At 35.2% G+C, this 13,894-nt stretch overlaps 1 protein-coding gene across 1 annotated transcript in view; it reads right to left on the bottom strand.

The window, feature by feature from the left end:
• LOC150080954 (meiosis-specific protein MEI4-like) overlaps window positions 1–13,894 on the bottom strand; it is a 57,160-nt gene that overhangs the window by 26,510 nt on the left and 16,756 nt on the right. Inside the window, exon 2 of the mRNA XM_090380864.1 lies at window positions 11,071–11,322. Coding sequence (XP_090236990.1) covers window positions 11,071–11,296 — 226 coding nt within the window. The 5' untranslated portion in view covers window positions 11,297–11,322. The remainder of the gene's footprint in view (window positions 1–11,070; window positions 11,323–13,894) is intronic.

Below are 13,894 nucleotides of genomic sequence, written 5' to 3'. Positions count from 1 at the left end.
CTCTCTCTCTCTCTCTCTCTCTCTCTCTCTCTCTCTCTCTCTCTCTCTCTCTCTCTCTCTCTCTCTCTCCCCCCCCCCCTCAGGCTTCCTTTCACTGTATGGCTAATAATAATACAATACAATACAATACAATTTTATTTATTAAGAGAATTCGTTTACAATAAATGAACTTGTTAAGAAAAGTAAATTTCTTGACAACAAGTTGTAGTTCTTCCTTTACAAGTTTTGTACAAATTTGTTATCTTACAGAAAATACTATGAAGTCACTACACATAGTATATTCCACACTGTAAACAGAGGTAGTTTATCTGCATATCAATTCTAATCTACTGTGTCATTGAGTATCAAGAATTTTCTTATTAGGAATTTTAATTTGGAGATGGGATAACTTCTCCTGAGCCTGAAATCAATGCTAGCCAACAAGTTGTTTATTACATTCATTGTGTGCCTATCTCCAAATCTATTTAGTATCCTAGGGTGAGGCAAAGTAATTGCTTTTGGATTCCTTAAATTATGTGAGACATTTCTTTGCAGATTCGACTCTTCAAAAATAGTGTTAAGATTTTTTAAGAAGAGGTTTAACTTCAGTTTTTGAACTGGATACAATATTTTATGTTTCAACAAAAATTGCCTTCTCTTATTCAGGTCATTCCAAGAGTTTGTCCCCATTAAAAGTTTCAGAATCCTATTCATTAAGTTGTCTATTGCCCTTATTTCTGTTTTATTTGCTCGTGCCCATATATTTACTAAATAATTGAGTTGGGAGTCCACTAATGCATAATATAAGGTTACTTTTGTTCTAAGATTTAACTTATTCTTAATGTAGTAGAAAAAGTACACATAAAATCTCATTTTTTTGTACAAGTTTGTTATATGCATTATCCAACTTAGACTGTAGTCGATCCATAACCCAAGGTAACAATGATTTGAGACTTCTTCCACAGTTAGACATTCGCAATTCTGGAAATTCTGTTCATGTAGGCAATCATGTTTGTGCAATTTGATAGAGGGTTGAAAGTCCAAGGTTTGATGAGGAGGCCTTATTACCAAAAATTTAGTTTTTTCAAAGCTGAGTGCTAATTTATTATCGTGCAGCCAAGATTGTAAATGTATTGCATCCTGTTGTAAATCATTCGCCATTTTTGTTAGGTCCTTTCCTATTGTATATAAGATTATATCATCTGCATAAATTTTTATAAAGGAGTTCTTAATTACTTCGAATATGTCATTTATATAGATGTTGAACATGATTGGCCCAGCATGAGTGCCCTGAGGTACTCCTCTCTTTACATTATAAGATTTCCCCTTTGTATTTCCTACTTCTACTGTTATTTTTCTCTTGTGAAATAATTTGCTAGTAGTTGATTGAGTCTTCCCCTTATACCATATTTCAGTAATTTCTGTTGCAATATTGGGATATTAATTAGGTCATATGCTTTGGTCAAATCTATAAATAAAATCAATATGAAGTTATTGTTGTTTAAATGTAAGTTTAGAGAGTCTATTAAGTTCTCTAATAATGTCTGTGTGCTCTTGCCCTTCTGATATGAGAATAGAGAGTTGTTTAACAGTCCATATTGATGTAAATATTTGCTTATATGGGAAAATATATAATTTTCTATTATTGTATTTAAAACTGACTGTATTGTTATTGGTCTGTAGTTGCAAAAGTCATCTGGTGGTCCCTTTTTATATATAGAAACTATCTTAAATGACAGTAAGTTTGTAGGATAGCTTCCCGACTCTAACATCCGTGCTATTAGCTCTACCAAGAGAACAGAGAACTGTTCTTTGTTTCTCTTTACCTCGGTTACTGTAATACAGTCCAGTCCACAAGATTTCTTGTTCTTTAATTGTTCTATAATTTTAAGAATCTCAGTATAATGTGGAGCTGAGACTACACAAGAGTTCATTATCTGAGGAAGCCTATCTTGTTGAGTAAAGGAATTTTGGCAATAATGTATTAAATATCTGTTAAGATCTAATACAGCTTTGGCAAACCTATTTGCAGCCTCATATTGTTTGTTTGCACCAGAAATCTGTTCTACTAGTGTTTTAATTTGGTTGTCCCCTTGACTTTTTCTTCCTTGTACTTAACATGTTATTTATAATGCTCCATTTATCCTTTTGTGTTATCTGCTTATCCATGAAAAGATGATTGTAATAAGTGTTTTTTTGCTTTTTTATCATACCTGTCACTTTATTTCTGAGTGTTTTATAATTGTGATAATGTTCTTTCTTTGATGGACAATTTCTATACTGCCTGTAATATTTATCCCTTTGTACCATTAGTTCTTCTATTTCTTTAGTCATCCAAGGTTTCCTAAGCTTAATCCTGCTACTCCCAGTGTTTGTGTTGTTGGCTGTGTGATTAACTTTTCTCTCGGTATTAAACCTCGAATTGTTTATAATTTGTATTATCTTATTTGAAAAAACATTTACATTTGTTGTGTATGATGCTTGCTCTTGTATTAACAAGTTTCCTATGTTCTGTTTCAGTTTCCCTGTTGATAAATAATTTTTCTTCATAGCATTTGTTAATTTTTTTTCTTCACATGGGTGTTGTTTTGAATACATATCTACTATTAGTATACATGTTGATTCCCGCCTCGGGCTTGGATCAAAGTACTGCAAAAAACCTTGGGAGGTGCAATATGGCCACAGAAGCCGATGCGCCAACAACTACCAAATCAAAAAAAAAAAAAAAAAAAAAAAGTATACATGTTCTGTGATCTGAAAGTTGATTTAATAGTATGTAGGAATTAGCATACTTCAACTTGATATTTGTAATTAGGTGGTCCAAACAAGAGCTGACTGTTCTATTACCCTCCATCCTTTGTTGTCTAGTTATTCCAATTAAGGTATGTTCAAATCCATAATTGCTTAAGATTGCAGAGTATCTAGGTATCACATTATCAGTTCCATCGGCTAGTAAATTAATATTAAAATCTCCTACTAGTATGGTCTTATCTGTTTGTATGTCGTCCCATTGCAAAATAATGTTTTCTAATTCTATTAGGAAGCTGTTTATTGAATCTGATGGTGGCCTGTAAAAAGCACAAATCATGAATGTGTTTTCTGGGTCTTCTCCTAATAATTTGACACAGCAGTTTTCACAAGACTGAGTTAAGTGGTAAACCTGTATTGCCCTAAAGCATGTTCTATAGTATATTATTATTCCTCCACCCCTTCTCAACTCTCTCAATATATAGACCTTATCATAACCTTGTATGTTATAATTGGAAATTTCCTCACTTTTTATGTTAACCTCCATTAAAACTATACAAGAAATAAATTCTTTCATTGGATTTATATATTGCAAGAAGTTAAACCAATTTTTTCTTAGTGACCTGATATTTAGAGCTACCATAAAGAATTGTTTTTTATCAATTATAAGAGCTTGAATATTTTGATTATTTATAAAATGTAAAGGTGAATTGTAAATCTGTGATTCCTCAAAAAGCATACCTGATGTCTTAATTTTACCTTAAATCTAGATTTCTGGAAATTTCAATTATTCACAATAAAAGAATCTATTTTATAAACTGTAAATCCTTTGAACTCTGAATTCTAATGGCTCTTGAAGATTCATTCTTCTTCACATAAATTTTGCCATGTTTTAGCCATAAAAATTTGTAACTGTGAGTTCTTGTTAGTTGTTTTGTTTCCCAAAACAATTGCTTGAGGTGGGCTGTTAAGTGGTCATTTATGTAGATTGGGCTATTGCTATTGTTCTGATATATGTCTTTTGCTGTTAGTCGGATCTTCTTTGCCTTTCTCATCCATTTTTCCTTTGCCACATGGTTTGAAAACTTCACAATTAGTGTTGGCTTGTCTTTTGTTTTCTTACTGTTTGGTATGTAATAGTGTTCTATTTCTTTGTTGTTCTGTAGTTTCAATGCAAGTCCTAGCTGCTGTATAACAAGCTCTAGATCTTGGCCTGTTAATCCAGTTAATCCTACAATTTCTACGTCATTCACTAACAACTGCTGCTCTATCGAGTCTATCCTTATGTTAAGCAAGTTGGAATTTTCCTCATTTTGCTTGAATGAGGCTTCCAGCTCCGCAATTCTTTTGCCGATTGCTGTGTTGGAGTCCTGTAGTTTGCTTATGGTTTTTTGTATTCTGTCAAAGGAATCTGAGACAAATGAGATCGATTTCTTTATATCTTCTACTTCTGTCTTCAGGTCTTCCATTTGCTTCTTTATTGGTACTATGTCTTATCATTAGCATTAGTAGAGGCATTTGATGCAAGAAAGCAAGCTTATGCAGCATCAGCCAAAAAAAAAAAAAAAAAAACCCACTTCTACTTCACCCCTCTGTTCGTTCAAAATACCTGTCCAGCTGAGCCTTAAACTTATTTAGGCTATCAACCTCCACCACAAGGGATGGAAGTCTGTTCCACCAACCAACCACCCTCTGGCTAAAGGCAAATTTCCGCACGTCTTTTAGTAAATCCAGCAAATGGATTTTACTGGATAGCTTTCTCAGCACGTCTTCCATATTAAGGGTGTTCGCCTGCTTTTGTGTAGCTTCTAAGTCTTCGTTCACTTCTTTTGGTGAATGCAGCAAGTCGTGAAATTCTTCTGCCGAGTAGGAAATTTCACTTCTTTCTTCCCTCTCTTCTTTCCTGCACAATATACACCTCCACTGCTGTTTCTTTTGTTTCGCCATTCCTTTATAGGTTGCTTCTTTCAATGAGCATCTGTAATGGTACCCATTGTTGCAGCCATGACATACCACTTCTTGCACGTGCAGCGGTAGGTTGCACTTTTTGCATATATTTTGATTCATTTTTGCAGAACTTTGGAGTAGTCAATACAAGACGTTTCAGATAAAGCACTTTCACAAAATAAATAACAAAAGAATAAATTTAACAAATTACAACTAGCAAAAATTTCCAATTTTCTCTTGGAGCGTTGATACAGTACACATGCTAACACTAGCCCTCTAGTGGGAATAATGCTAATAATAATAATAGTAATAATAATTATTATTATTATTATTATTTCAGGAAAGATAAGTACAATGCCTTAAGGTGCTACATGGCCTCTATTAACTGGGTAGATATCTCACAGAGAGCAATTACAATTGAATTATGGTATACCTTTAAACATTAATCACAGAAGCTTTGAATGCTTATATACCATTAAAAATATACTCCATGAGGAAGATTCCAAGTTGGATGAATAAGGAAGTTGCCAGATTACATGAGTAGAAAAAGACGGCATGGAAATGTTACAGAGGAATAAAAAGTACTAAAGCCTATAACAGCTACAAATTGAATAGTGCCACAGAAATGGTTCGGCTGTAAAGGCAGATTATGAGAAATCACTGGCAAAGAATGGAGATAAGATAAGTAATTCTTCACATATATAAATGAAAAGAAGAAGAGGACAAACCAGATCAGACCTTTATGTAATGGGCGTGGGACAGTATTAGATACCCCAGCTGATGTTGCAGATGAACTCAACAATTGCTTTGCATCAATATTTAAAAAAGAAAAACCCTTTACGTCAATGAGAAATTCTGGAAATGACGCTGAAAAAATGTAATTAATGATACTGAAATTTCACATGATTATTTAATGAAAAAACTTTCGAGCCTACAGGCAAGTGAGGCTCCTGGGGTTGATGGCATAATTTTAATTTTAAGGAAGGTGGCAAGTGAGTACGTTGCACCATTGAGGCTAATTATAAGAGTATCACTAGACTCAGGAAAGATTCTGTTGGATTGAAAAAGTGCCAATGTATCTCCAATACATAAGGGTGGTTCTAAGAGTGAAGTGGGAAATTACTGACCTGTCAGTCTAACTTCAGTAGTAGGGAAAATCATGGAGGCAATGATCAAGAATGAAATTCAGGATCATTTATATAGAAATGGAATTTCTGAAGGATTCACAACATGGTTTTGTAAAGGGAAAATCATGTTTAACAAACAATGGGCCCCGCACAGAACCCTGGAAGACTGCACTAATAACATTAGTCCACATAGAGCAGTGTCCATTTATTACCCCTCTCTGCCATCTCCTACTCAATCAACCCTTCATCCATTGCAGCAACTTGCCATACTGCTTCAATTTGTACAGCAGTCTTCGATGTGCATATCAAAAGCTTTCCTGAAATCTAAGTATATGAGATCAAAATTATTTTTTGCATCCAGTTCCTTTGTGACCACATCATAGTATCCAATCAAATAGATCAGACAAGACTTCCCCTTAACAAACCCATGCTTGTCTTAACTATAACTGCAGTCTTGTCTAGGTGATCCTGTATCACCTCTTTAACCAGTGACTCCATTACTTTCCCCAGAACAGAAGTTAAATTATCAGGTCTATAATTATTTGTGTCACCCTTTGAACCCCCTTTGTGACTTGGGGATACATTGCACATCTCCAGTCCATGGGGACCTCCCCCTGAATCTAAGGATGTTCTCATAATTATGGCTAAGGGTTTTCTTACTTCCCTTGCTGCCTCCTCTGATATAACTGGATAGATTCTATCTGCCCCCAGGTGCTTTTTTTTATGTTTAATGTCAACAATTTCTCCTCTACTTTGCTCTCTGTTATTACAAAATCACTTAGCTCCCTGTTAGAGTTTGATAAACTTCTGGCATTCCCCTCCTTGAATAACTTCTCGTGTGTGAATGTAGATGCAAAATACTCATTCAGTTTATCAGCTACTTGAGCAGGATCATCGAACCATCTCTGTTAAGTGGAGCAATCTGATTCATCCCCTTCCTTCTAGAGTTTACATAAGTAAAGAACTCTTTGCTGTTTTTCTTTTCATCCTTTGCCAAAGATTTCTCGTAATCTGCCTTCACCTGCCTAACCTCCTTTGTGACTTGATTACAGACTAGCTTATATCTGTCATAGGCTTCTGTGTCACCTGATAATATTTATGCATCCCATACATTTTTCTTCTTTGCCACGAGGCCTAATTATGGACAGCGGTGCAGCAAGCATGGATGGAAATACAGGCAACCCCCATACAACACGGTACTACAACACGGTTTCGCTCTAACATGATTGATAAATTGCAGCAATTCTCACACAACGTGGTACTTATATGACACAGTTTCGCTCTAACATGGTTAGAAAATTGGGGGTAACCCTGCATAACACGGTATTTTTGAGCTTTTTTGTGGGGGAAATGCTGCTATGTTGGATGTAATTTTTCAACATTTTATTAATTTTTTTTTTTTATTAACTCCCTTTAATTCTACAATGGCAAAGGTTAATCCAAACATAAATACCCACATTCCAGACTACACAGGGGAATCATATAGTTAATCAACATAACACTCAGTTACATCTAACCATAGTCATCCGCTGATGATTCCCCCCCCCCACCACAGCAGCTCACAGGGGAATCATATAGTTAATCAACATAACACTCAGTTACATCTAACCATAGTCATCCGCTGATGATCCCCCCCCCACCACCACAGCAGCTCAATGTCCCTTGCAGTGCCCGGACTGCCAATATTTTTAAATCGGCCGCTGTTATCCCCTTTGTATGGAGGAGGGTCACTGAAGTGCAACACCACACCCCTTTATAGGGGTGTGGTGTTGCACCTAATTGTTGAGACAATAGGTTGGATGTTATCAGACTCCAAGGCTATTGCATTCTTTCAACTAGTATTTCTATTATAATACTCTTTCTTCCTCCTATGCAATACCTCAAGTTCCTCTCCTGTTCCCACCAATTGCACATCTAAAAGGAACAGGGACCCGCCTCTTGCACACAGAGGGTCTGGTTTGCGAATACCTACCTCAGTGGTAAAGCGTGGTTCTTTTGTGACTAGCCATCCTTTCTGCCAGAGTCTATTTTCCACAATATCATCATGTCATCGCACTCTCAAACCGTGCGTACGGATGCACCTCTGTGATACGTGGGCGAGCGACTCAACCTCATTGCATCCAGCCGTGCATATTCTCTTTATACTATATCCTCTTGATGTTCTGGAGAGGGTAGAAAGAGCGTTAATTCTTATGAGGTCAATATATACATGGCCAGACAAAATTTGGTTCCATCATCCACCCACCAGTGCTGAGAGCAAACCTTTCTTGGTTCGCTTAGACCCTGACCATCAAAGGACTTGTGTAAGAAGTGGGTCCACCACCCCCTTCACTGATGCCTTAGTCTCCAATCTTACTGCCCCATCTTATTGTAACTTCTGGATGGTTCTCAACTCTACCTTAATATTTGGGAGATTTGCAATATGTGTAGTCAAGGCTGAAGGTGAGTACTGGAGCTTCTCCAACCTATTCCTCTTCAGGAGAGGGATGGTCCATCGAGGACAGTATTTTTGAGCTTTTTTTTGCAGGAAAAATCCTACTATGGATTTTCCCTGCAAAATATTTTTCAACATTTCCATTCGTTTTTGTGAATGCCCACTGTTGACTCGCTATTCATTATGCAAAAAAAAAATTATTGGGAAATCCCTGTATTTTATTTTGTTGGGAAATCTCCGTGTTAGGTTCTATGCTATTGAACTTGTGCTTGTTCGAGACCACAAAAAATTAACTTTGAAGTGTGCAGTTTGTGACTTTTAAGGCTTTTGTAAGGTTATTTTAGATTTTATTGGATCGTTTATAAATTTTTCCGGGTATATATTACTAAACTTTGTTCTTAAGAACCATATTGGAATAATTTCTTTGTTGTGAATTTAATTCCAACCCTAAATTATGCCTAAGGAAAGTAAAAAAGCACCCCTCAAAAGAAATTTTTCAATTGTGGACTGTATCAGAATCTTAGCTTTATGGCTCAAAGAAGTAAAACCGTCAACATTAACTGCGTGTTGGAAAAATGTATGGCCAGAGCCAGCTCATTTAGGAAATATGGTCGAACCGGCAGAAAACGGAATCGATGTGATAGTAGAACTAGCTTAGTTGGTAGGGGGGGGAAGGTTTTGATGATAGGACTACCGAAGATGTTGAAGAATTACTGGTAGAAAAAGAGGCTGGCAAAGTGGTTTGGTGGTAATGACATTGGATCTAAACTAAATCAATTAAGAGGATGATTAAGAGGATAGCGCAGATCAAAATTCTGAAGTTCAAAATTTTACACTAAAAAGCATATGGGAAGGCAGAATGCAGATCTTTCGTCTGAAAGGAGCACAAAGTTCAAAAGGGAGCTTCAAACATGCTTAGCTCCATACAAAAAATTTACAAAGATCTATCAAGCAAAGGCAAACAAACCCAGGTTGCTGATTTTTTAAAGAAAGCAGAAGATACACAAAATGTATATGCTGCAGAAGAAAGTTCAGAAGGTGAAGATATTCTGCAACAGAGAAAACGTTTTGAGGAAGAAAATTAATGAAAGTACATTATCTGATATATATGTATCATAGTTTGTAAGATGTTTGTTCAGTTATTACTTTTTTTAATAAAAAGTAATTTTCCGATTTATAAAAAATATGGTGTATTTTTGTTAGCTTTTGGAATGCAACCCCCCCCCCCTTTTTTTGTATTGGTTCTTAGTCCTGTATAACACAGTTTTACACTACATAACATTTTTTAGGAACCTAACTACTGGGTTACGAGGGTTACCTGTAACTGTAGAACATTTTCGTGAACTAGTGAACCCAATGCTTTGCTGTGTGACTGCCCTTATCTGGGCGAAAGGTGAGCCTACCGATTACTAGGTCAGTATCCATTGATTTTGGTCCACTAAGTGTATATCCATGTCCAAAATTAATGAAATTAATGATAAAATATGCACTGTCATGTTTCAAAGTGAATAAATAAATAATGGTATTCTTAGTAAGAATAGATATGGAATAGAAAATAATAATATAAAATAAGAATAGAAAAGAATGGATATGTGATGATTTCTAAGAAATGACATGAAAATCATTTACCTCAGTGAATTTGGCAATTCCCATTATTTCATATGCATAAACCAATAATGTCTACTAACACACTGAATCCAAGCCACTCACTTGCCTAAATTATACATAGTATGGGTTACACGGTCAGCTTTTGTTGTTATTGGGATGGGAAGTGCTCCCTTACCATAACCCTTCTCCTTACAGTCTACTCCTCTTGCTTCTCCATTCTTTGTAAAAAAATTTATACACGACTCAGCTCCTGTATTTCACAGCAAGTGAAGTGATTACGTTTTTGTATAAGAAAAATTAAAGACAAAAGGGGCCCCCAGAAGACTCTTCGGGGCTTCTGTACCTACATTGACTCAATGGTTAGTCTAGTCATGGTGTCAACAGCAACCAAAAGACTTTTATGAGTAGGATATAAAAAATGTAGAGTATAAACATGTGCAAAAGAAGATCAGTGCCCTAATTTGTGGTAAGATTGAGCTTGAGTACTGTATATACAGGTCTGGAGGCCTCATTTTAAGAAAGATGTAGAGCTGTTGGAACAAGTACAGAGAAGGGCAACAAGATTAGTGAATGGAACAAAGGGTTGCTCTTACAAAGAACGGCTTAAGTTTTGCAAATTACAGTGTCTGGAGACTAGGCACCTGCGAGGTGATCTCATTGAGGTGTATAAAGCCTTGAATGGTTTGAGCATGCTCAATGCTGATGGGATTCTTCCTCCTGCTCAGAATAATCACTTGAGAGGGCATAAATTTAAATTCAAGAAAGACGGTTGTAGGACAGATGTGCGAAAGTTTGCCTTTAGCCAGTGGGTGGTTGATTGCTGGAACAAACTTCCATCTGTCGTTGTAGAAGCTGATAGCTTAAACAGATTCAAGGCAGAACTTGACAAACATTTGGAGCGAGTGGATGGGCGAAATAAGGATTATTTTTTGTTGTTTTTTTTTTTTTTGGCTGATGCTATATAAGCTTGCTTTCTTGCATTATGTGCCTTTGCTAATGCTAATGCTAAATATTATTTTGAAGTACTGATTATTAGTGAAAATAATTGTTTTCATTTGACAATTACAGATTCACCTTATTAGTAGCTAGTCACTATTTCACAAATGTTACATTTTGTGGTTTGTCTGTATACATATTAAGATATGAAAATTATAAGAATACTGAAAAATTTTTAAGAAGCATTATTATCTATGTAGCAATAATTATATCTATATCTGAGAAATTTACCTATTAATGGTACTCCATCCAATTCCACTGCACTGCCTTTCATTTGAAACAATGTGATCTTTTGCTTCAGATTTAACACTTCATTTTCTAAGTCTAGGCATTTGGTTTTCCACCTCTGCTGCACATGTCTTAAGTTATCTGCCAGCTGACATGTATAATCCACACTAGTCATTCCACCAGGTGTTTTACGTATAATAGCAAAAGCTAAAGCTAGTTTTGCTCTCATTATCCATGGATTTACAGATAAATTGGCTGCAATAATAACGATTATTCTATATCTGTTTCTATTTCATTATCATTAAAATATATTTCTGCTTCTTCTTTTTACACTTGCCTAGATCTTATTTACTAAATTTTTTTAAAAATTATTTACTAAAATCTTTTTTGTAAATAAAAAATAATCTCACAACATAAATAATTTATTTTCCCATTGCTTATAATAGCAAGTTTACTTTTAAAGAATGATTCAAACTGTAGATTATTACATTAAGTGATGGTGCATAACTTTTTTTTTAATTAAGAAAAAATCGATCAAAATTAATCCATTTTTAAATTTTTGGATCTGAAAAGTTTTCTATTAAAATATGTGTCAATGTGAAATGCTAGTGTAAACAGAATGAACATAAAACTGTCACATAACTGGGCTAAGGCAAAACAGATAAATATTCTAAAATAAATTTTCTAAAATATTAGAAAAACTAAAATACAATAAAATCTCATAAATCCAGCTCATTTTGAAGTCACTTTGCTGAGTGTTGTTGATCTGGCTGTTGCAAAGCACATAATACTCTATAACAGGCCTCGCCAACCCAAATTGTACTGCAGGCGCCAGAGGCGGATTTAACGGCGGGCGCACGCCCTGGGCCCCGACTTCTGAAGGGCCCACGCAAAACCCCAACAAATTAGTTGAACATATTAGTTCAACTAATAGTTAAACTAATATGTTCAACTATTAGTTCAAAACTTTGTGATTATTATTATGCTATTATTAATTATATTATACATATATTATATTCAAATTTTATTGGAAATAAAACATTAATAGTACATAATACTTTTTACTTATTTAAAAAAATGGTTAACATGTGTTTTTATTTTTCCTGTCTCTCTCTTTTTTTTAAGGGGCCCAATATTTTCTTCTGTGCCCGGGGCCTCAACCGACCTTAATCCGCTCCTGGCAGGCACCCTTGACGAACTATAAATTTTCCACAGGCCACACATAAAATAAAACAATCATTTCAAAATAAAAAATCAAGTGCCATAAAAATTTATTTTATTCATTCGTTTTTATTATATATGTACATCAATGAGATATTTGCTTTTCTTTGCAATCACTCAATTTTTTTAAAATCTACTTCAATATTGGTAGTTGCACATCTTAATTGATTTGTTATTTTTAATAAATTTATACTTTTAATAAATTTCATTTTTGAAAAGAAAGTTTCACAAACGTGTGTGGATTCAAAGGTGCTCACAATTTTTTGTGCAAAAAATCTTAATTTGGGATACTTTTCCGCTGTCATATAAGTGTTGTAAAAATTGATTTTTCAAGTCGTGGTGTGAATGTGTGTTCATTGTTACGCTGTAAATCAATTACTTCCATCTGCAGAGTTTCCAGTTCGAAGAGGGGAATGAGTGGTGGGGATTCAAAAAGTACAGCTGGTCTAGTATTAGATTTCTCATTATTTATTGTGCCTGGTGCAGCTAGTGAATGATTTCCCACTGGCATAGAGTAGTATAAAAATCATGTGTTGGACTGCAAAAAATAATGTGGCAGGCGACGTGTGCCCTGCTGTTTCCCATTGCAGTAAATCAATTACTTCCATCTGCAGAGTTTCCAGTTCAAAGAAGGGAATGAGTGGTGGGGATTCAAAAAGTACAGCTGGTCTAGTATTAGATTTCTCATTATTTATTGTGCCTAGTGCAGCTAGTGAATGATTTCCCACTGGCATAGTCAGTAGTATAAAAATCATGTGTCGGGCTGCAAAAAATAATGTGGCAGGCGGCATGTGGCCTGCGAGCCATGGATTGGCCAGGCCTGCTCTATAACAACAGAACTTGTCATAGTTCCAAATATCAATCAAACTCATGCTGTGATACAACTGGATACTATATTTGATTTTTTGGTAACAGAATGTTACCAAAAAATCAAATATAGTTACTATATTATTAATCAGAATGTTACCTTGAGCAGAATGTAATGACAGAAAATTGGCAACTTCATTGTGACATTTCACAATTATGAACTTTGCAGTTACAGCATCTCACTCACTGGAAAACTTTTTTTTTTTGTGCCTGTCCAAGTAACAAACAGAAAAGTTTGTTATAACTGAAGCATATAAGCTATAGGCTTCCTTGTCCCATGTGGCCACTACTAATACTAATTCTAAGCCTTATCTCGTTGCTTTAAAATTTACATGTCACAGAGTTTAATTTTCAATGAATATCATAGTGCAATTTTATTGACCTCGGTAAGCATGCTATAGCAAAGTTTCCCATTGCCCATAATATAATTTTTAATTACAACTACAGCAGTTACAGAATCCTAGTATCTTGAACCCTTATGGATGATATGAATAGTAAATACATATACTAGCAAAGCTTTATAGCCACTGTTGGTAAATCATTTGGACCCTATGTAGCAGTCATACAGGTTCAGGATCCCAGACTATTATTGTGAAATACAGTTCAATGATATTTTTAATAAGTTCATTCATTGCTTGAGAAACTTGACTGAGGTGAGCAATATGTTATAATTATCATAGTAGTAACATTGCTTTGCTGATCCACCAGGTCACTGCACAATCATTCAGCATTAGTGCAC

The sequence above is a fragment of the Mastigoproctus giganteus genome, chromosome 9 (genome assembly GCF_048544385.1).
Source record: "Mastigoproctus giganteus isolate SK-2022 chromosome 9, ASM4854438v1, whole genome shotgun sequence".
Taxonomy (NCBI): domain Eukaryota; kingdom Metazoa; phylum Arthropoda; class Arachnida; order Uropygi; family Thelyphonidae; genus Mastigoproctus; species Mastigoproctus giganteus.
This window is presented reverse-complemented; position numbering and strand designations above follow the sequence as displayed.